General features: G+C 31.1%; 2 protein-coding genes across 3 annotated transcripts; one reads left to right on the forward strand and one right to left on the reverse strand.

The window, feature by feature from the left end:
- Positions 1 to 56: 56 nt before the first annotated feature.
- LOC110993230 (bleomycin hydrolase) lies at positions 57 to 7,090 on the reverse strand. 2 transcript variants are annotated; one of them, XM_022259399.2, is made up of 12 exons: positions 6,814 to 7,090; positions 6,028 to 6,185; positions 5,105 to 5,235; positions 4,110 to 4,224; positions 3,858 to 3,995; positions 3,140 to 3,260; positions 2,474 to 2,601; positions 1,789 to 1,916; positions 1,620 to 1,718; positions 1,108 to 1,228; positions 652 to 762; positions 57 to 212 (listed from the first exon to the last, which is right to left on the reverse strand). In XM_022259399.2, the coding sequence occupies exons 1-12, from the start codon at positions 6,902 to 6,904 to the stop codon at positions 93 to 95; spliced, it is 1,461 nt and encodes a 486-aa protein (XP_022115091.2). In that variant the 5' UTR covers positions 6,905 to 7,090; the 3' UTR covers positions 57 to 92. The 2 variants fall into 2 exon arrangements, with proteins under 2 accessions (XP_022115091.2, XP_022115092.2); XM_022259400.2 differs by lacking the exon at positions 6,814 to 7,090 and adding an exon at positions 6,479 to 6,499.
- A 645-nt stretch (positions 7,091 to 7,735) lies between these two features.
- Positions 7,736 to 9,522, forward strand: LOC110993273. Its single transcript, XM_022259468.2, has 3 exons — positions 7,736 to 8,025; positions 8,119 to 8,214; positions 8,544 to 9,522. The coding sequence occupies exons 1-3, from the start codon at positions 7,885 to 7,887 to the stop codon at positions 8,832 to 8,834; spliced, it is 528 nt and encodes a 175-aa protein (XP_022115160.2). The 5' UTR covers positions 7,736 to 7,884; the 3' UTR covers positions 8,835 to 9,522.
- Positions 9,523 to 23,160: the final 13,638 nt, after the last annotated feature.

Raw genomic sequence — 23,160 nt, forward strand, 5'->3', positions numbered from 1 at the left:
TCTTCTTTAAACAAGTTTTCACCGGTTTCACTATAGCTTAAAATAAAACTAATTTCCTCTTTTTCATTTTATTACATTTATGCTTTACAAAATTATTGTGAGCAAAGTGGACAGGCGAGCGTGCCCATTGGATCCCAGGCGGGCAGCACCACGGCCTTCTTTTTAAATACATCCAGAACATCAGTTGGTACATACTTCTTGTCTACAACCACCTGGAAATATATATATTATATATATACAATGAATATCAGCCACCTTACCACGATAATAAAATAGGGATTTTATTTTCATATTTTACTGCATAATAGCGACACGATACTACAATCTGTATTTAGCATTTTGTATAGAAAGTGGGAGGTCTGCTATACAATTACTGAATAATAATACTATTTAAATCGGTATTGATATTACTGAATAGCGGGTCACCATTAATTATTTTTAACTGAAACATTTCGTCTTTGACTTTAAATCTAAATAAAGATTAAACTAAAGAGAAAGATCATACATTTTGTATAGCTAAAACAGTGAATAGAACTCACCATTAAATTTACATAAGAAATTTGTAAAATGTATTAATAATATAATCTTGCCTGCTATGCTATGCTAGTCGTATTTTTTATATTAATTGTTTTGTCTTAAAAATATACTAACCTCGAACACAAACTCCCTAAACCACGGTTCAGTGAGAAGTAAGTATCCCTTGTCGTATTCCTTATCGCTATAAGAGTTTTCGACTCGGAACTTACGAGGGTTGCCAGCCTCCTGGAAAACAATGTTAATGTAGTCTGTTTATAAACTATTAAATGCTATCAACTGAAAAGAAGAAATATATAAAACTGAATTGCATATTTGTATTAATAGTTAATTGTCGTTTAAAAGAAAATAGTTTTTTATTGTAATGCTTCCCTTTAAATGTTGTGCACACTTGTCATTGACGTACATGAATGTGTCGGATTCCCAGCAGAAGTAAAACACGAGATACATATCAGATATCAATAATTTAACCAATTTTTAATAATAATTAAAGTGGGTAGATTTACATTATTTTTTTTATTTTTTAGATTTTATAATTGTTGGATAAATAAAAAAATATAATAAGATACTGACGTCTGTACCCACGGCCGTGAAGACCATCGCGTGTGTCATACAAGAGTCCCCGTACAACAGTCTGTCAGCTTTTTGGAGCCCTATCTGCACCTCTGTGTTGAACACCAACTTGTAGTCTTGGCTTTAAAGAAAATATTCAAATTTGATTTGATTTTATAAGTAATTTGTTTTTTGAAAATTTGGAGTTAGTGCCATGGTTTTTACCATTCTTACAATATATGAACAGATAGCTGCAATTTCAGATATTTCCGAAACGTTAACGTTAACCTTCAAGAGGGAAGCGTACCACTGCATTAAAAGTCGGCAACGCACTTACCGATGTCCTTGGGCGGCGGTAAGAACTTAATTTCAAGTGTCCAGCCTGGTCGTTTGGCTCGTCTTATAAAGAAATATCGTACTTTAGAGCACATGTACGATACGGCCTTATAAAGCCGTTTGGATACTAAATAACGAAAGAAGAACTTTAAAAACATATTAAAAAAAATAATATTTTAAGTTAAATAAAAACTCACGCGTCGAGATCTTCCAGCCCGTTTTTCCTCTCAAATCGTTTGGACACCTCACAACCAAACCAAACCGCTTCACCGCCTGCTATACTATCTTTTACAACTCTAAAAAAAAATATTTTTTTAAAAAATGTCACAAAATAAACTATTGAGAGTCATTTGGGAGAATAATTACTTCATTAGAGTCTCGATTGGTTGATTGTTGTAGGCCGTCTCTCGTCCTCCCACGACGTTGCCCAAACACTGAAGTGTGTATAGACCTCCGAACGGGTTCGTTTCCCGTGGATCGTTGACAAGACACACCTATGACACACGAAAATTTAAAAAAAAAAAAATTAAAAGAAAAAAAAAACATATGTGCAATTCACACATGGTAGAAGTGAAACCTTCAAAAACATTTTTTTTATTATTAATCATATATAAATTAATCATTTTCCATTATCTAAATGTGTGTGTTCTTTTAAAACAGTATATTTTAATGATAAATTTTAATTTATAAGTTTAATATAAATTTTTAATTTGGGAAAAACTAAAACATCGAAAGTTTGAAATTCGATCAAATGAAAAAGCGGCAGTAAAGAGAGGCTGTATAATGCCTGCTATCTCATTTTCTCCCACGTTAAATCATATGATGAATTGATGTTTCTGTCTCTCTTTACCGCTGCATCCGGTTTGAAATCACGACGATTCGAAAGAAGTTTATCTATCTCATTTTCTCCCACGTTAAATCATATGAATTAATGTTTCTGTCTCTTTTTACTGTCGCTTTTTCGTTGCATCCGGTTTGAAATCACAACGATTCTAAAGAAGTTTCACTTCAGAAACAAATTTAAATAAAGAATATGGCGTATGAACCATACCTTATCGTCTACGTTGTACAGCGAACGTATGTGTTGATTGTAAAACTCTTGCGGTGTGAGTGGCCCGAAGTTTTTATACGCTTTCTCCTTGTTGTAAAACTCAAAAGTGAATTTATCCGGAGGTGTTCCTGAAGCAGAATATCTTTTGTAAAAAACATTGTTTCGATATAAATGCTAGAAAATTATTTTGAAGAAATAGAATTTTCAAATTCTTAAAAGGCCGGCAACGCACTCGCAAACCCTCTAGCATCGAGAGTGTCGGGCGGCGGTATCACTTAATATCAGGTGAGCCTCCTGCCTGTTTGACCCCTGTTCTAAAAAAAAAAAAGTACTCTAAATCGTTCGTCTCTTTCTGTATCTGTGTTTGCGCTGATATAAAAAGAGATAGATGAATTTAGTGAATGAGACTGTTTTTATTAACTTTGTAGGTATGTACCGTTAAATATACAAGACAGCTTTTTTAAATAGACTTGGCAGCCACCACCGCCACCCATGGACATTAACATAGCCGGGAGGTTCACAAGTGCGTAGTCGGACTATTAGTTTTATTTTCCCAAACATTTCCAAGAGACAGAACCAAGGGTGGATGTGGGATCTTTCTTTTGACCCTCAAATTACTTATGTAGAAAATTTGCTAAATTCGTAAATAATAAAAAGCGATATTACCTAAGCAAGTGCACACGATGTGGTATATAACAGCGATCTGTTTGTCAACAGTTGCCTGTATCTGCTCATCGGATGACTTATTGGACACCAATTCACGCAACTCCTTAGCAAATTCGCGTAACTGAAATAGTTAAACTCATTACTTATTGGTTTTATTTAATGAAAAGGAGGGCAACTGGCGGCCTTATCGCTTTCGAGCGATCTCTTCCAGGCAAGAGATCGCTCTATCTAACGCTCTTTATACTAGGCGAGTTGGCAAGAAGCCTTCTGAGCCTGACACGCTGTCAACTTTTTGAGTTTGAACGGTTAAGATACGATTTTGTTTTAAAGAGAAACAATTTTTTACGGATTATAGATATGTATTATTGTATTTAAACTTATAATTATTTAAACATTATAGGATCCCAGGTGTTTGATAATTTTAGGCCGTCCTCTCTATTGAAATTGGCGTGTTTTTTTATTTCAATAACTTCGCGTACCAGTCTTGGAAAGAAACATCGTAAAAAAGTGTTTTTCTTTAAATGTGTAAAAGTTATGTTAATAAAAGACAATACTACGATTTTTTTTGTACAAAGAAGTCAGAAAGTCCATAAGTGTGGGATGAACATACCGAACCGAACCTACGACCTCGGGTATGAGATTCGCACGCTGCAGCTAATATGCCAACTCTGATCATGTATAACACCACAAAGAATTTTAATATATTTTTGTTCATTACCTTCGTCTTAATGATGGCGTTCATATGCAGACTTTTCCGCGAGCTAAATGACTCCGGGAAGCACTTCTTCGGCATGAGACCATACTTATTCACCAGATTAACAATCATGTCCCATTGGCCCCCATCATTTATTGGGTCCTGGCAAAAAGGTAACACGTGAATATCTAGATAACACGATATAACAATATTTTCAAATTATTCACATTCTTTAGTAGTGAATAAAATCTATCTATAATCAACATTAAATATTACCTTCAGTAGGAAGTTAACTAATCTTCCATCAAGGGCTTCACCCTGCTTCGCAGTTGACACAATGTTGTTGAGCCAGTAGTACGAACGCTCTATCTTATCCCAGAAGAACAGATAGCTGAAAGAATAATCGACATTGGCAACTGCATAGTTTTTTTATTCCTATAGCTGACGAAATTCGTTCAATGAAGTTATGATTACGACGAAAACATGTATTCAAGATTCATTGTAGGCACGGGTACACAACATTGGCACAAACCTACCCTAAATTGTACCGATAGACGGCGTCATATATCTTGAAAGAGATATTTTTTTTCAACGTTTCACTTTTGTGGGCTTATTTACATGAGATTTGTCAAAAATTTACTATGTATTTGAAATAAATAACACAAAAGTAGTATTTTTCATATAATAAAAGCAGTGATAGGCATCAGAGTTCTACTCTCAGCCCTGATCATCTTCATATGCTCATTCTGCACCAATCGACTTTCTGTATATATACCATACCTCGTTCGTACAGCGAACACATCGCGAGGAAAATAGGCATGGCTTAGGCTCATAAAGTCGTGTCAGAGAGAGACGGCTAACCTTCTTGCCAAACTACAGATACACAATCTGAGGCATAAAACTAGTTTTTTTTATAAAGTGCACATCAAATGTTTAGTATGGGTAGCAAAGGGCATCAACAATTTATCAGTTAATACTGATAAGCTTAAAGAAATGCCTTTTATTAGCTTTATCTGTAATTTTAGAATTGTCAATATTGTTGTACTGATAATGTATCTAATGATAAATATTACTTAATAAGATAAAAACACCTTTCAAATGTCATGGTGAATATAATAAGTACCTACAAGTTAGGTATTTTCTATTCCTATTACATATAAAAAAATATCTCAATGTAAGTACAAAAAAATGTTGATTCCATGTAAACTATAAATTGTATGAATAACCTACAAAAATGGCAGAATAACATTAATGTGCAATGCATTGCTAACCTTTGAGAAAATTCAAACTCCTCTAAGCCATATTTCTTCATAAATGGAAGTCTCATGACATTCAGTGCAGCAAATAGCCAGCAGCGACCAGAGTTTTCTTGATTTGTTACCGGCTTTCCTTCACTTTCAACCTGCAATGATAAAATATTTTATCTGAGTTGTAAGTTAAAAAAAAATGATTTTATACTTTCAGCAACAACCTTTGAACATATGTTTATTAAACAACTGAACTGAATATCTTTGTACTGACCAGGAACAAATAAATGTAAACTTATTCACTGAATAAATTTAAGTGTGTTGTTGTGTGTGTAAAATATTCAAAGTTCATTGGTAAAAGTAATAACATAGTAAATTTACATAAATAGTTGCATTGCCAAAAAAATCATGTTAAATATATTTGTATTTTGTTAAACACTGTAGATTTATCTTAAAATTAAATTGTATTAATATAAATCCATCCAGCCACCATTCTCATAGTATGTATATTGGGAGTCTAACCCACTAAAGATGGTAATTTATATTGAAAAAAGAGAAAATATATTTTAGTACTATATGCTATGCTTTAATTAGCATAAATTATATAGTTGAAAATGGTTTATCTCAAAGATTTTTTCTATATAAAACTTCATGTTGAAAAGACCTATATATTTTAACCCATTTTATACCCCATTTGCTATTTACAATTATAAGTTAAGTGTTATATCTATTTACCACAAACTGAAACAACATACCACAAGTGGATTGATAAAAAATTTCACAATGATAAAAATAATTATTTGTAACTAACTGCATAGATAAATTTACTTCAAGTCTGTACATTTTTATATTTTTTATGGAACAAATTATCAAAATTTAAAACATTAAACCATTAAACATATAATTTGTAAATCACTGTAAAGAAACATAAGCAAACCAAAATATACCTTAATGTTATAAACATGGAGTTGCGTATCCGTCTTTCTCTTACTGATAGCAACTTCAAAGGGATCAAACCTTGTGCATACATTCTGGGCAAGTTCATTTTTTGGGCATTTGAAGAAGTCATCTCTGAGTTTGCTGATATTTTCCAAAGTCAATGGTTCTGAAATTGAGTATATGTATAAATATCAATACATATTATTTAATTTAGAGAAATTTCTGGCTAGAAATCACAATACTACAACACAATTATTAAATTGTAAGGTCCTATTCCCACAAATAAAAGAATAATTTTCTATTACTATGGAATATAATATTTGGCTAAAAGGTTATTATATGGAATAAAATTCAAAACCAGAACAAGAAAATAATAATGCACATACAAAAATTTTAGAGCTCTACTGTCTAATATAATAAAATCTGTATACAGTCAAGGTAAATTTACAAAATACCAACCAGCCATCTGACTTTTAGAGTTATCTCCATAATGAAAATGCTCCAGTTTAGTAATTAATTGAATACTGTGGTAAAATTAAATACTTTACTTAGAAAGTAACTCACTTCTACACACTATTTCTTTTTGCCTTATAGAATGTATGTTACAAGTTTTACATTTCAATAATTTTGTAAAATTCATTTCATTGTAAACAATTACTTTACACACAAAATAAACTATAGCAGCTACTCTTTACTTTAAATAAATTTTCTAGAATTTTATTTTGACAACATAAACTCACATTTCTTTTAAAGTTTTCTGCCTAAAATCATAAAAGAAAACAAATAGTTCTTACGTGATGCCATAGTTCGATAGATGTGTCCCCGGTAGACACTGTTAAGTTGAACTAAACTTCTCTTCAATACAACAGATGTTATTATTACCATTTACCCGCTCGTAATATTTTTACTCGGAATTGGAATGCGGCCCCTCCCGCTTATATTATTCACCTCGTCCCCCGAAAGCCCCGATGGCTGTAATCGTGGCTATCAGCTGTTGCCTGTTACAATTACATATCCGAGTGCATTTTGACGTCACTGCTCAAGGGATATTAGAATTTCTCAGTGTTTATATTTAACTGTTTAAAAATTTTACAGGCTAGAACAACCAAATATATGTTTCGAATTATTATTTATATTTTATCTACAATATTTCCTATAGGAATAGCCTAATAACTAATAGAGGTTGTGTTATTATGATTAAAAACAAGAGATAGCAACACGATGACGATTGACGAATAAAAATCATAAATGGGCGGAAACTAAGGAAAGATATTATGTTTTCTCTCCATCGAACAGAGGTTGTTATACTGGAACAGAAATGTCATTCGAACAAATATTCACTAAACTTGAGAAAATAATGTTAATATTGCTAGTGATGTTATTTAGCTTTTAGTGTAGTACAATTTCACCAATTGGCAATTTTATCAATTTACTTATATATATGTAATTAATTATTGAATAATATAATACAACAAAATGTAGATTATCTGCCCTAGCAACAAAGTGTCATGCGAAAAAGGCGGTAAATTTAAACTGTGAAATGTAGTGCTAAGTGAAATCAAGAATAGAATTAAAGAATAAGGTGTTTATTGTTTGTATTTATAAAATATATAATACTATAATTATAAGCCTAGCCTATCATTTCTATATTACAAAAAAATTAAGCGCATAGTGTATAATTTGATATATTAAGTGAAATACAGAAATAATATTGTGATTTCGCGGTTTCTAAACGAAAAATCAATACTGTATAGTACGAAGTAAGTAATAGTAGTTTACACTAAAATCACTTTGTAAAAATGCTTTATACAATTTATTTAGTAGTTCCTTTACGCTTGTAGTGCTAATAACAATAAGCAACGAAAATGTCATTAAAAGCTTATGAAGATGCGTGTATGCGAGCAGAATTATTCAATCAACCTAAACCTGACAAGGAAGAGTTTTTAGAAAAACACAAATATTTGGATGCGAATGAATTCGAGGAAGTTGACATTAAATCAACAGAGGTAACATAAATTTGATGGTCCTACTAATAATACAATGTTTACCGGACAAGACATATAATATTGGGTTTTTACTTGAATAAATTTATATTTTAGGAAACAGCCATATTAAACGATGGACTTCAAGAATCTCCTTTAGGCGAATTAGGGACCATTCTCAATTCCACTCATAGTAAATTGAATCGTCTCAAGGTATGCTTATATTAGTGTAATTCTAAATATTTGTGTATAAAATATAAATGAAGTGATCACCATTCTTTCATTGATCTTATTTCTTAGTTTACATAGGTACACTACTACTTTATTAATTTGCTGGAAAACCTACAAATGCGTTTAAAAAATATATGTAATTAGTAATACTTAATATTGTTATAGTATAGTTCTATAATAAGAGTCACGGTCTCTTTATTAGTAACTTTAAGAAACTTATTAATATGATACAATTACTGTTGATTTAGTATTTGTCTAATAGCTTTTATTATTTCATTGGTTCAAATTCTTAACAAGTCTATTTATTTTAGGGTGTCTGTGGTACTGTGACAAATTATTTTCGAGTGAAATTAGCATCTAAAGATTTATCATACTCCAGTGAACCAAGCTACATCGGTCAAACGAATTATGACAAAGATTTCGTTCCATCGGCAAATTCGGAATATGCATCTGTCAACACCGATTTAGGACCCAGAGACAATGAAATGACACCGAGGGCGGGAAAAAGACAAAAAGGCGGTGACATTAATTCTGCAATTGAGGATTTAAAACAAATGGAAAAGGCGGAAAATAGTTTTTCATTGGGTGGGATGTTGCGATAAGTAAATTATACTTTTAAGTTTTGTTATCGTCTTTTTGGCGAAGCTTAAAGCTTTATACATAGTAAAAAATATTAAAGCTTTGCAGTTGATAATTGCTATATTATGTAAGTACATTTTGAAGCGTCGTTTAATTTAGACTAATAAGTTTTTATCCGAGGTAAAGACATCAGCAATCGCACTTCCCAATTTTGGGTATGTAAGTAACTTTTCCAAGTTTTTTCAGTATGTATCGTTAATTTTGTGTCATTATACCTCTAAGATTATTATAGCTTCGCATTTTTAACATCTAAATGTTATTCAAGGATTTTCACTTAATTATAAATAGATGTATAATTATGTATATATGTATTACAATTCCTTATGGCTTTAATAAATAAAACTCATGTATAATTTTCTATTGTTATGATTGTAAAAGTCAAATGTAAAAAAAATTAAACAATTGCGCTTGATATCCTCTAAAATAATTGAAAAGTCTGTGATTTGTTAAGTAGGAGATATTTTATTACGATAATTTATTAATTGCGTACACTATACATAGTATTTTTGTAAGTTAAAGATTTATTAAAATATTAAGTTTATGTGCATGAATTTATATAGTTTAAATAATCTTACAGTAATGTATGTAAAATACAAATTGTTTATGTCCTGTCTGATGTAACGTAGACTGATTTTTGTTGGATTAGTATTTTGATTTTACTCTAATAGATAAAATTACGTTGACTTCTTATATAAAATAACACTCAATAAATTGTGTATAAGATTAAAAAAAAATTGATTTAATTAGTTAAATAAAATACTTTAAGTATTTATCATTAGCTAAAAGTCCGCTAGATTTCATTGTATTGTGATATTAAGCCTGTTAAAACATTTATATACGCTAAACCTAATAAAGCTGGTTTAAAAAAGACTATTCATTTAATATCAAAAGAAATGCATCTTCCTGAACCAATAAAACGGCATTGATTTATCGAGGCCAAACAAAAACTGAGTGACTGAACCATGAAGTAATTGATTATAAAAGATTTGATATTGTTTCTTAACCTACTGTACTCTACGAACCAACGATGTTACTAGTTCTTTTATTATCCTCATTTACTTTATGTTTAGCCACTCCTTTTCATAAATATCCGTTTATATTTCTATTAGACGTCGGAAATGAAGAGCTTGGAACAGCAAATACAGAACAAATAAAGGTTTCCGTATCAGGAGGGGTCTTAGCACTCAAATATCCAGCAGAACGTGATGGTCCAATTATTGGACATGTAAGAGTTACAGGAATCGATTTTGGTACTGATCTGAAAGCAAGTATTGTAGAAGGTGGTCCTGGCTATAGGTAAGTAATTTTAGTTCTAATGGGTACAGCTGGAAAACAATATGATACAGTTATTACCGTACAAACTTTAGATGAAGATCAACCATCAAGTAAAGGCATATCTGATGACTATAAAGTTCGGGAAGATACAAATAATAGTGCAGAAGAAGTCGACGAAGGGACTATTAACTCAAGGGTTGATGAAAAAATGAGTGCAGAAACAATAAAATCAGATAGTCTTACATACGAACAAAATGAAGATGATTTAAATGAAGATAATGTTTATAGTAGAAGCAACGAAGAAACAAGGGAAAGTAATTCTGATATAATTCAAAGTGATACATATTATAATATGCAATATGAGAGTGAAATAGAAAATAACGATGAAGAAAGAAACATTGCAGAAAATAATGATAAACCTGTAGAGAGTAAAGTTTTTACTAATGCAGATAGGACATATGTTTCTGTATTTCCTATAAATGTGCTAGCTGGATACGGTAGAGTACCTGGGTTTTATGGAAATATAATGACATATCCACAAAGTGTTTTAACACGAGATAACGACTTAATAGAAAATGACAATGAAAATGACTATTCAGTATTTAATAAGGACTTAAATAATAATATAGATGATTATGCTAATTCTGTTGATTAGTAGTCAACAGAATTAGCATAGAATCGTAAATTTAATAGTCAATGCAAAAAAGTAAAGTGGTTGTTATACGTAAGTAATACTTATCAAATTAATTTATACCTAACAAAGTAATGTCTATTAAAGATGTTATAATAAGCTACTAAGGATTGTTATTATTAAAAGGATATTATGTTATAGTAATTTATAAAAATAAAATACGTTTCTTTTGGAACAAAGGATCATCGAGGTATCACTACTTTCACGATTTCATTAAATTTATATGCAAACCTATTAAATATATATAGTTACATTCAAAAACAAAGACATGTCTTTGTTAATACGATACATTATTTATTGAGGTAATATGTTACTGCAAATTCCTTATATAATAGATGTACACACACGGGTTTCTGAATTAAATCAAAAATATCACAAATACACGCGTTTCAAGGATGTAGTGTTACTAATGGTGAATGTTGATATTGTCCCAGTCGGTGGTCTATACTCCAATTTGCCATTAATAAGTAAATACAATAAATATTTTACGTCTGAATATAAATTCTAAGGTTTGATTGGCACGTGGAGAAATATATAAAAGCAATATTATTAAGGTAAATTTGTTTCATTGCCAAACTAAATCATATCATTTATTCATCTGGATTCCATTCATACAATACGAAATTTTATGCTATATGTATAGTAAATATCTTTTAAATAACCAGATTCGAAGGATTGAAGAATTAACATAGTTTAAAAAATCCTAACAAATAAACTAATGCTTATCAAATTTTCGTAAACTTCTCCATAACTTTGATACAGAGATTAAGCACAAGTATTGTGATTTATTTATATCGGGGTAAAGTATGTAAAATATACTGAAAAGTTTGTAATTCAATGATTGCAATTACGTAAACTGTAGGGCATCTCTTACGTTTGCATCATTTTACTTAGAATAACGGTGAATAGAATTTCAAATCGCAGCTTTTCAGGCAAACATGTCAACGCTCCATTATTCTAATTTTCGTCCGTGAAATGTTTTCGAGTTTCGTTCGAGTTCTTTCGATCCGAATACATTCTCGATTTTTATCGTTAGTTTGTTTTTTTTTCTGTACTTTTAGTTGATGTCAATATAAACTAGACGATGACAGAAAAAGTAAGACTTTTATATTTGATTTATAATGAAAATACAATTAAGTTGTTAACCTTCAAGTTTAAGTCAGTTAAAACAGTTTGATCAAGGCTGTTGTTACAAAGGAGAAGTTATAAAAGACAGTGATTATGAAACGTCTATCAAGTTTCCTATATGGCTACATATACTGTCTTTCTACTAAGTTCTATTATAACGCCGATACAGTTTAAATACATAGGTGTTCACAAAAATCCGGCCACAATTAAACAAAGTCAAAACGTCTTATTGTAAAGCATAATAATGTAAGTTCACCATAGTTCTATCGGAAACTAAAACAGCTTTCCTAAATCAGTATTAAATTTTGTACACGCAACGTTCATCCTATACACAATTTTGACTTTAAGTAATATCGACTATATTTTTTTTCTTGTACATATTTATTGTACTGTGGATGTTTTACACCTAAATATGTTAACCAAACCGTTTGCAACTACTGCATAAAAGAAGAACCCAAATGAATTCTTGAATTGAATATTTAGCACAAAAACGGTTTTCGATTGAGATTATAAATTTAGATTTAGAACCGAAATAGGGCGTCGAGACGGCACCGCTATATGCTGAGTGATTGTGTTTATCGTTGCGTATATTGTGTTATAGTATATGAGATGCTGCAATGGTAGATTTATGTATTATTTTAGTAATTAAAAAACGGATTTAAACCATTTTTTACAATTTTAAATTCACAGCTTGTATAACCCGCGTTGGGTGGCAAACTTCTAACATGCGTTTAAATCCTGTATGTATTATGAACTCAATACAAACAGCCTCAGTTGTTAACACTATCAATGCTATGAGCCGATCCTGGCTTTCGGGTTTCGCTAAAAAACACGATTACTAGTTAGAAGGCAAAGACGAATACTAGTTTGAAGGAGTTAAGATTGATGATTTTTCATTTATTTTTAAACAGCACAGTTTTAGAGCAAATACACCTGATACCAGTGAGCTATTATTGATGTTTGTTCGTTTTAAACTTAGAACAGAGAAATATCGTAAAACACAATGAGACATTGAACTAGTCTATACAACGAAAATGTAAGCCACCCTAAAAAGCCCTTTCAAAAACCATTCATATTTAACTACATTCTTAAAAACAAAAATTTCAGTATGGAATAAAACTTTTTACATAAATAACACTAAGTACACTACAATAACAATCTTAAACAACACCTTGTAACCCTGTCTTATGGTTAAACAAAAACTATACTTGCAATAGTAGCTGAAGGGTTTATGTAGAATTAATTACTTCTTGGTAGAGGTCCTTGAACCTCTAACAGTTTCTAGCTGAACTTGTTGCATGCTGGTCTCATTTTACTGTATATACACCTTTTTATTGTGTTATATTTTTTGCATTGCTTTCAATTCTTATACCTTGAGTGATATGGCCCATAAGATAGTTGTGTAGCATTTGTTATATTTATTACATCTTTGATTCGTTTCATAACGGTTTTCCATGTTCATTACGTTTGTTTGATTATACCGTCGGAATGAATTGTAAACCTAACTGTTCAAACTGAAATAAATTGGGCTGCAATGTCAAGGATACAGTAAAATAAACGAGGTGAGGTTCTTCACCTCTTCTACAAGTAATATAAAAAATCTTAATTACATAGACGATTTTTTAATAATAATATTTGTTTAACTTAGTTCAATTGTTTAAGATTCATAATTCTGAGGCCTATTTAAGCTGGACTAAAAATCTATATTTCGTTTGTTCGGTTTTAAGTCAGAATTGGAATTCTATGGATCATTCACTTCCGTATATATTTTGAAATACGCCAGTCATACTTAGCCTGTAATAAGTATGGACTATGTACTGTCCTTATTTACTCTGAGTGTTGGATAGTCTATATATTGAGGATTCCTTTAGTCCATATAACATCACGCTTCTACTAAATTAACGCAACTATATGACATCTAGGAAGTGAATAGTACATTTTCTAGTAACACCTAGTTGTTAGAACATTGACGATTAGTTTCAATTACAGTCTTGGTCATGGTCAAAACTATAGGATAAATGATGTCTTCTAAGTAACAATGTCGTAATATTTCCTGGTAGTACGGATTTTTACATAGAATGATTAATAAAATTACGTTCTACGTACACACAATAGCCACTTTCTAACCTGTAGTTGTACTTGACTAATGCAAAAGTACGCGCCGTATTTTCTAACTAATTAACCTTCAGAAGTTTGAATATAGCATTAAAGGTGTCCATAGAGTATAGTGCTCTCTTACGGAAACCCTTATTTAGCTTTAAGCGTATACAAAACTAAATACTCGTACAAAATAACGACAGATGCGTGCAAGATTGCACATCCACATACAAAATCAACTGTGAGTCAGGAGATATTTCTGCCGCAAGTTACTCGAAAAATGCATTTATTTTTCATTCTTGTTTAGCTTTTACAAATTGCTTAGTCGTTAAACGTGATAAGTAGATCTATAGTAAATAGTAGTTTTTAATATCCCTATAATGTACTGTTTGTTTTGGATACGTTTACATTAACATTCTTAACGAGATAATATTTATAGGGAAACAATGTTACACGCTATCGGGGTAAACATTAGGAACGTATGCTATTGTCATGACAAGAAGCATGTCCGTGCATAACTTATAACATCCATAAACCTCTATTAAATTATATGTTTAGACCTAACAAAGCTTATGATTTATTAACATTACATTATTATGTAATGTGTTAATGTCCTATCGTGAGAAGGAAAAACGATGGTTCGTTCCGTTTGATTGTCATTGGTTAACAGAATCTGTAGTCCGTGTGTCCAATTACAATCACAGATTCGTCTTAAATATTGCATTGTCATTAGACGGTAATTTCAGAATAAATTTATATTCGATAGTTTTGTCAAGTCGTATAGTAACTAGATGATGACTGATGTTATTTTTTGACCGAAACCCATGGTTTTTCCATATAATTTGTATCGAAGAATAATAATATACGATCGTACTTTTATATTACATATACTGTTATTGTTCTATTATGTTTGATACTATTTTACATGTTCGTGCTATTTTAAAATATTTGAAGACATTGTTTAGTTAAAAGAGATGCCAACGACTTCACCACAATCCTTATGAAAAATTATGAATGCAGTATGACCGATTTTTTGCGTGAATCATAAAATATAAAAAGCAGAAGGAAGTCGAATATGATCGATGAAAGCGTCGAAGGTTTGTTTTTCCTGAAGAGCCGATGACGGAAGGAGTCGACTGATGTTTGTGTATTGAATTAATTTTTAAAGCGTGCAACGTTAAGGGCATTTAAAATGTAAATTTATTTTAAAGGCTATATTATAAATCCACTTAAAGTACAACGTTATAAATTAAATGCAATCAGAACAAATCTTTTGATTAAATTTTAATTGTGGGTATGTTTCAGACTACCGGACTTCAAGAGGTTCACCTTTTGCACTTTGTCAAATTTATAGAGTTATTTACTAGTGGCTGAATTATGTTCTATTTAAAGTATATACAAACTAAATATTTACTTTGAATAAGTATTATAGAGTCAAAATGTCTAAAAATGAATTGCTGTTCGTTTGCCTCGCTAAAACTCGAGAGTGCCTGGACCGATTGGTCTAATTTTGATCTTGAGGTATTCGTGGAAGTGCAGGGAAGGTTTAAATGGTGATACAATGTAATAATAAACTATATACAATAAAAACATAAACATAAGCTTAAATAATTAAAATTTCCAACACAATTCGTTTTAACTTGTAATTAAATTCTAACAGAAGTTTGTTAGTTTCATAGTTCGTATTCGTATCGAATCCCTCTAATCATTTTTGAAAGTAGTTTTTTTCATCAGATCTATTTCTGAAAGAAAAAAAAACGGTAAAAGTGCTTGTCAAAATTCATGGCAATTATACGACATGTGTTCTCGAGTCGGAAAACCATCATCTTTTTTTACTTACAAACCGCAAAAAAGTAAAAAAAAACAGTATATTAGAAAGCTTTATTTTGAGCATATAACCTTATAGCCTGTAGGTAATTTAGATTAAAAATACTACAAATTGCCAACATTTTATTATGACAAATATAATTGTATATAATTCTAATATAATAACTAACCTTAAAATGTTATAACTAAAATATATTATTAAAAATTGAACTTGTCTTTCATCTACTAAAATATAAAAAAAAGATCTTATAAAGACAATAACAAATAGGTTTACTTTTACGTGATCCTTAATGAAGTTCTTGTTTCTATTATCATGTATACAAGGATATAGGTCTCCTAATTATTTCTTTTTTACGACAAGATTTACTTCAGGCCATTAGTAATTAATTAGTAAATTTGTCCGTGCTACGCGATTGTTAACGTATTACTAAGAAAAACCTTGATTCAAGTAGTATAAAACAGTTTGTTGACCTTTGTCCTGGTCTGTGTCAAATATAAACCAACAGACAATTAAAAGCAGAGTTCAAGATCGCACAAACATGCCATAACAATTAAGAAAAGTTTGACTTCCGCAAGGTAAACAGATGGTTTAAATTGATTATGAATAATTGTTTCTTATAAAATTAAGTCTTTCTCAGATAATTTTATTGTAAATATTATTTTTTAACAGTGATACTCCGTTGTCAAAATGACTCAAGATATCATATGGAACATGGTGTAATGGTTGCAGCTTCTTACAAACATTGTGGCGGAGAGTTGATTGCCAGTTCTTTTCTTCCGTTCTACGGCCTTGATTTGAGAACTGGCAGTTAATGTAAAATTTGATTCATTTAATGTATATTTCTTTTTTTTAACGTTCATAAGTGTACATTATGTTACTTATATGAATAAATGATTTTTGACTTTACTTTTTGACTTTTGTCCTTTCGATCATTATTATTGGAAATAATGTGAAATAATTTTATATAAGTAAATCCATTATTAGTGTTACTATTAAGAAAACTGTTTCATTCTTAGATACTGTTAAGTCAGATCAAGTAAGTTTACATATAAAAAATGTATGCCAAATCATGTATGCTTTTATTATTTGAAAACGTTCACATTGTAAACTGATGTGACTATAATACATTAGGCATTAGATAACATAATAAAAAAATGCGGAACTACATAAACTAATTCCTAGTCCGAAGAAACGCCACAAATTGCGCTGTTTATTTTATTTAACCATGAGTTATGAACTGATGAGAGATGACAAATAGTTAACCTTCAATTCGTTGCCAGACACATGGTAACACTGAATTGTTTTGATCCAGATGGCTATGGAATATATCGTGACACCAAGGCTCTATGACACCTGTGGATGGATGGAATAATTTAGGATGACAGCACATTATAAAACAATTTATATCCGTAAGAAATATGGACTATTTTAAGATTTTAAATAAATTATTTGCCAGAAAATTTATATTACATTTTTAAAAACAATATTTTGCCTCTCTCTTAGAGTAGGAATGAAAAATTACGGCGACGCAACGGCGCTTATCTCATATTACTGATTATTATTTAATAAACCCTAAGTAATAAGAACATTCCAGAAACGATTATCAGATTAATTACCGACCACGTCAAGCGCAGGTCTTGCTAGCCTTTTATAGGCATGCTATTATGTCCTGCTACGCAATTTTGCACGCGAGTTGTACGCTTCAGAGGTTTACAAATAGTTATGACAGAACAATAAAGTTGAATTATTTCCCATCAAAGCCACGTTTATGACGTCAAAACAATGTTGCCAGTTGTATGAAGCTCACGAGTTTAAAGCACTCAACAGGTCATGCATCAACAGATGATGGAAAAACAATATCAAATTTATACAAATGTGATAGCCAGATTTTAGATTATTCCTTTCCAGGTAAATAAATTAAATGCCACCAAATCCGGGGAAAAATCGAAAATTCTGATTCTGAAATAACTACAAACGATGAATTCAATTATATATAATTAGCAAACGAAGCAAAAAGCAAAAATGTTTGTATTAATTGCGCAAAATGATTTAGCGGGCATATTTAAAGAGCGGAGATAATGTTATGTTTCATGATTTTAAAATAGACTGCATTCTTACTTTTCCCCAAATTTATTCTAAATGCAGGTTAAGAAACTAGCAATACCATAAAAAGTTCTTGTAGTAAAGGCTGTGGTCGACAGGTTATGACGTAAGAAAACTATCTGGAATAGAAAGCAATTCAATTTTTCAGTATATAAAACATTTTACTTATATATTTTAACAGACAATATTACGATCTATACCAGAAACCAATAAACGTTGCCTTTACGACTCGTACTAATCCTCTATAAAATTTCTGATATCATTATCAAACGACAATGCATGTGTGGTACTGATTTCTGAAACATCACCGAATTTAGAACATTGACGTAAGCAAAGCTTAATTCACTTCAATCTGTGCATGTAAATTCCATGCCAGTTATCACGTGGGTCAATTATCTATAGTGAAAAATGAATGAAAATTAGAACGAAAATCCATGGGTGCATCACCAGAGTGAAGAGGCGCTAACCACTGAGCAAATACTGCTCTAAACATTTTTGTAGACTAACATTATTATTTTACTTTACGTTTAACAAGATGCAAAAGAAACTTTATCTCTTGCAGGCATCTAATTAAATTTAGAATAGCCATTACTTACACCGCTGACAGGTCTGCAGCTTCTATCTTCCCTCTTTATATCTTCCGAAAAACTTTTCTTTCAGATACTAAAATAATTTTGTCCTCTTCTTTCAGGGTCTGCTTCTAAGTCCCACAACGCCATTACGTGAAACATTTATTTTACTACCTGAACAATAGACAAAAGGAATTTTCACATTGTTTATTCATTTGTTTCTTTTTATTCACACAGCCCAATCTAGAACTTATTTCCGTATTACGTAAACTGTTTTTCCATTTCTTCAATCTATTAAGAATCTCATAAAAACCCAATTGACAATTAGTTTTTTATCGTTCCGTCTTGATCATCTGTTAATCAAATGAGCGAAGCGTAACCGCCTTGGGTTTTTATGTTGACAACTATAAACAAATGTTTTTGTTGTAACGAAAAACAATTGCAGGAAGACTGCCGCAAAGTTACTTGAACTAAAATATACAATGTACCGTAACATTCCTAAGTACCTGAGGACTACCTCCTTATGATTTCAATTTCAATATTGAATGATCGTACCACTACTGTTTCTACTATTACAGTATTTATGTAATTACCAATTTAAATAATATAATTTCGTGTAGAAGGTAACCGTAATACATTGAGCGGCTTGGCTCGCGCCACGCTTCCTGACCCGATTTCAAAACATCAACGGTTTATTTACCTGTTTGCAAATTACGATACAGGAAAATGTCCAAATAGCTATATAAGTTTTATCAGCAGCTATTTATGCATGTTTGTCTCTTACAAACCTTTCTAGGTTAAGCAAGGCCTAGCCACAATCTAGCCTAGTTCACACAATCTATCTTTGTAGAGCTTAATTTGGTTTTGATACAATAGTTGATATTTATACAAATGAGTGGCCTGGAACCTCACTACCAATACGGATTTATTTAAGAATCTTCTGTTCCGTCGAGTTCGAAACATTTGCTAGTCGAAGTCTCAACGTAACAAATTTTTTACCGTTAAAATAACAGTACGTAAATAGTAATTAAAATACCAGCAAATTATTTTTTCAAAAACTACTAAAAAAAGAATTTTGTTTTTATATATACTATTTTTTATTTTAAACTCCAATTTTATCTAAATCTCTTATTAAGTCAATGAAATGTTTTAATTGATCCGTTCTATGTTAAATAGAACAGAAACTGAACTATTATGACCACTTTCAAGCCTTTAATATGGCCCCTTTGTAATAAATCAGAATATGCATCTTTCCTTGCAAAACTAGAACTCATTAAAGTTGAAAGCTTTTTCAAAATATTTTCCTGATAAAACACAATGAATTACGGCAACCCCGTTACGTCCAAACAGTCTCCTTTGATGACGATGACATACTTTCATTATCCCATTTAATTAATAGAGGGGCGCTTGCATTCTCATTCAGTTGGTCTGAGCTCCTTTTAAATATCATATGCCTAAATTAAAAGACGCAATACTGCATTTTAACAGGAGCGGATTAGGAAGGGTTTTTTAACCCCAGGTGAGCTATATGAGTAGGGTTGATTAAAAACTGTAAAAACTATTTTTAAATAAATACATTATTTTATTGAAACATAATCGATTCGAATTAAAAGTTGCAATTCTGTTTTAAATTGTTAATGGCAAACGTTTAAAAGAAACTTTTCTTTACCGTATTTCAAAGTTCAAAGCCATTTTTATAACCATTTTATATAATAATTGAATTTTGAAATACTGTTTTAATATATTAAGATTTTTATAGAGTATATTTTGTTTTAAATTGTTGAAAGTTTAAAGTGTATTTTCGGTCCGTACAGACTAAAGCATATTGAATATTCAATGAAATCCGGGAATATACAATCTGTTATAGAACGTAGAACGTGAAGGGCTTTTTCAACCGTTGTTTGTTGTTTTTGGAATCTATGGCGGCCATTTTGTTTCCTTACTCATGACAGAGGTCAGTAGTGTTGTAATGAACACAGGAATGTTATTGACACGTTGTTTATAATAGTACATTATTAGCTAGTAATCAAGGTGATTTTACAGTTAGTAAAATTGTTACGTTATCCCTTGTAAGAAAATTAGGGACTGAATTTTTTTAATGTAATTTTGTGGCTAAATCGTTTAGGAAGTCTCTAATATTCTGTTGTAAAGAATAATCAATAATAATATTATTGTTACAAATACGTTAAATAATCTATATTATACATTAGAAATACAAAAATACAATATCGGCGTAAGATTTAATTATTTTAAAAAATAATTAAATTTCCATTATAATCTGCTTATTCTGTCTGATACGCTAGAGGATAAAACAGAGATAATTAATGCTTATGTTTTTATTTTGTTATGTGTACATGCACAGACAATAAAAATTTCAGCAGTTCCACACTAATAGTATAAAATAAGGCTTTTTGATAATCAATAAAACGCACTCGATCTATGAATAACATATCCATGAAAACCTTACCTAAAAAAAACTTTTAACGTTCTTAACTATATAAAGTAGTGTGTATGCGCCCTTACACAACGCGAAGCCCTTGAATCCCCTATTATGTTTAATAAGTAAATAGGTCACGTAACACTGTCAAATGAATGAAGTATTCTGTATTAATACTGTCTATTTTTATTTGTTGTTGTAAAAATAACAAATAAATTTGTTGTTGTATAATAATTAAAACAACCAATTTATGAATTTTGTTTCATGTATATTTTCTGCAAGCAATACAATCAAATCACAATTAAAAGACGACTTCTGCATTTCTCAGGATTGAAACCAACGGCAGCATTTTATTATTTTTGGGTTATATAGTATTTAACACACTCTCCCACACACAACATACACCCTCTCACCTTACTCACACTTGAACACTCCACACCATAATATAACTACTTGATAAATAGATTGTACATTATAAGATATATGTTTTTCTAATGAGATATGTACTTCATGCTAGAGTTTTTGTCTGATATATTTAAGGGGTTAGACGATGTATACAGGTTCACACCCAGTTCAGTGTCAGAAAAACCTGACCAATTTTGTTTTTATACCTAGCGCAATTAGATATAAGCTTTTCCTGTGAAATTAATTATTATTATAACTATTTTTTTCACGTATTCTTTGCGTAGTGTGTTTTTCTATTTTATAAACCGTTTCGTTTATAGAGAGAATATCACCCTCAGTTGAATGCATAATCGGACGTTTGTCTGGACGATTATGTACATACATAGAAATTTTCATAATATGACGCAACACCCAACCCCTCACGTGGCCTGCTACTAGTGGGAATGTGACTTTACGAATAAATTTTGTAGGACAAATGGATAACCTAGGGTTGAGGGTGAATATATTTATTTCCACTTCATTACCTTAAACGCGTAAAGAACCAGGTAACATAAATAGTTGTGCAACGACTTACCCCTAAAAAAATATTTATATAGGTAAAGTAGAAGAAGTGCATACATAAATAATAAAAAGTACATAAAATTACATGTAACAATAGAATTATACAATACTGAACTTAAATCTTTAAAACGAGTAATAAAAAAGTCTTAGTAGCTGAGATCGGCCGTACAATCTTGTCTCGGTGTGGAGAAGGAAAGAAAAGGTTGTTAGAATATCGGTATATTTTAGATCCAAATATCGTATGACATGTATATGTATTATACAAAAAATAAAAATAAAAATGATGTAATCGTGCCCCCCCCCCCCGTTCCATAGGGAGTCAACAGTTCAATCTACATTTTCCATTTAATTGTTAATAGATTGTTTCGGATTCTTGAAATATCTTCTAAAAACCTTTGGAAACACAACGTTCAAAAGTGTTAAAGTCGTTTCTGAGTCAATAAACCGAGCTTAAACCTCTAATATAAACAGCCCATACAAACATTAGCATTGTCCTAGAACAAATGTAAACACAAAATATACAAAAACACGCTAAAGTTACCGCTACGTTTGCAAAACAGCAGTTATCCAAAAATCTCAATATCACAATACATTACTCCTTTACAAAACAGAGAGGTGTGATCTAATTTTGTGATCCTTGATACGACAGCAGTGGATGACACGCAGGAACAGTCACGTGTGGCAATTTTATAATTCGGCCTCGGTTCGCCACGAGACCACCGACCTCTCCAGATATGTACAGTCAGGAATAAAACTCAGTAAGTTCATGTAAAAGAATAATATGTTTTTTGGCCTTTTTATTCGAATATAAATCAACAAACCAGGAGCAGTCTTGGCTTAGTGGATTCACCCTGCAATTCTCACCCGTAAGTTCGAACTACAGTACACCAATGGAGTGTCCATCTGTGCTTTTTACACTTAACTCGCTTGTACTGTGAAGGTAAGATCGGTGAGGAAACCGACATGTCTTAGGCCCAAAAAGTGAACGGGCGTGTGGCGTGTGACGAAAAGGCTGCCCACATTCCTGGCCTATTAAGAAAATAAAAGATCCAGAACAGATATAGAAATCTAATCTATAATAGTAGAGTACACACAGACGAATTTAAAGGAAATAATGTTCAACATCAGGTTAAGAGACATCTTTTTGGGATTTGCTGTAAAGGTTCAATTTTTTTTTTCAATTTTTTCAAATATT

This window comes from Pieris rapae, chromosome 3, assembly GCF_905147795.1.
Source record: "Pieris rapae chromosome 3, ilPieRapa1.1, whole genome shotgun sequence".
Taxonomy (NCBI): domain Eukaryota; kingdom Metazoa; phylum Arthropoda; class Insecta; order Lepidoptera; family Pieridae; genus Pieris; species Pieris rapae.

Bases quoted from the DNA above. Each gene is read 5' to 3' on its own strand.
- LOC110993230 (XM_022259399.2), bottom strand. From the start codon at position 6,904: ATGGTAATAATAACATCTGTTGTATTGAAGAGAAGTTTAGTTCAACTT. The intron at 4,225-5,104 runs GTTAGCAATGCA...TTATTCTTTCAG, and splicing joins GAGTTTGAATTTTCTCAAAG to CTATCTGTTCTTCTGGGATA. The intron at 763-1,107 runs GTCAGTATCTTA...ATTGTTTTCCAG, and splicing joins TCACGGCCGTGGGTACAGAC to GAGGCTGGCAACCCTCGTAA.
- LOC110993273 (XM_022259468.2), top strand. From the start codon at position 7,885: ATGTCATTAAAAGCTTATGAAGATGCGTGTATGCGAGCAGAATTATTC. The intron at 8,026-8,118 runs GTAACATAAATT...TTTATATTTTAG, and splicing joins TTGACATTAAATCAACAGAG to GAAACAGCCATATTAAACGA. The intron at 8,215-8,543 runs GTATGCTTATAT...TATTTATTTTAG, and splicing joins GTAAATTGAATCGTCTCAAG to GGTGTCTGTGGTACTGTGAC.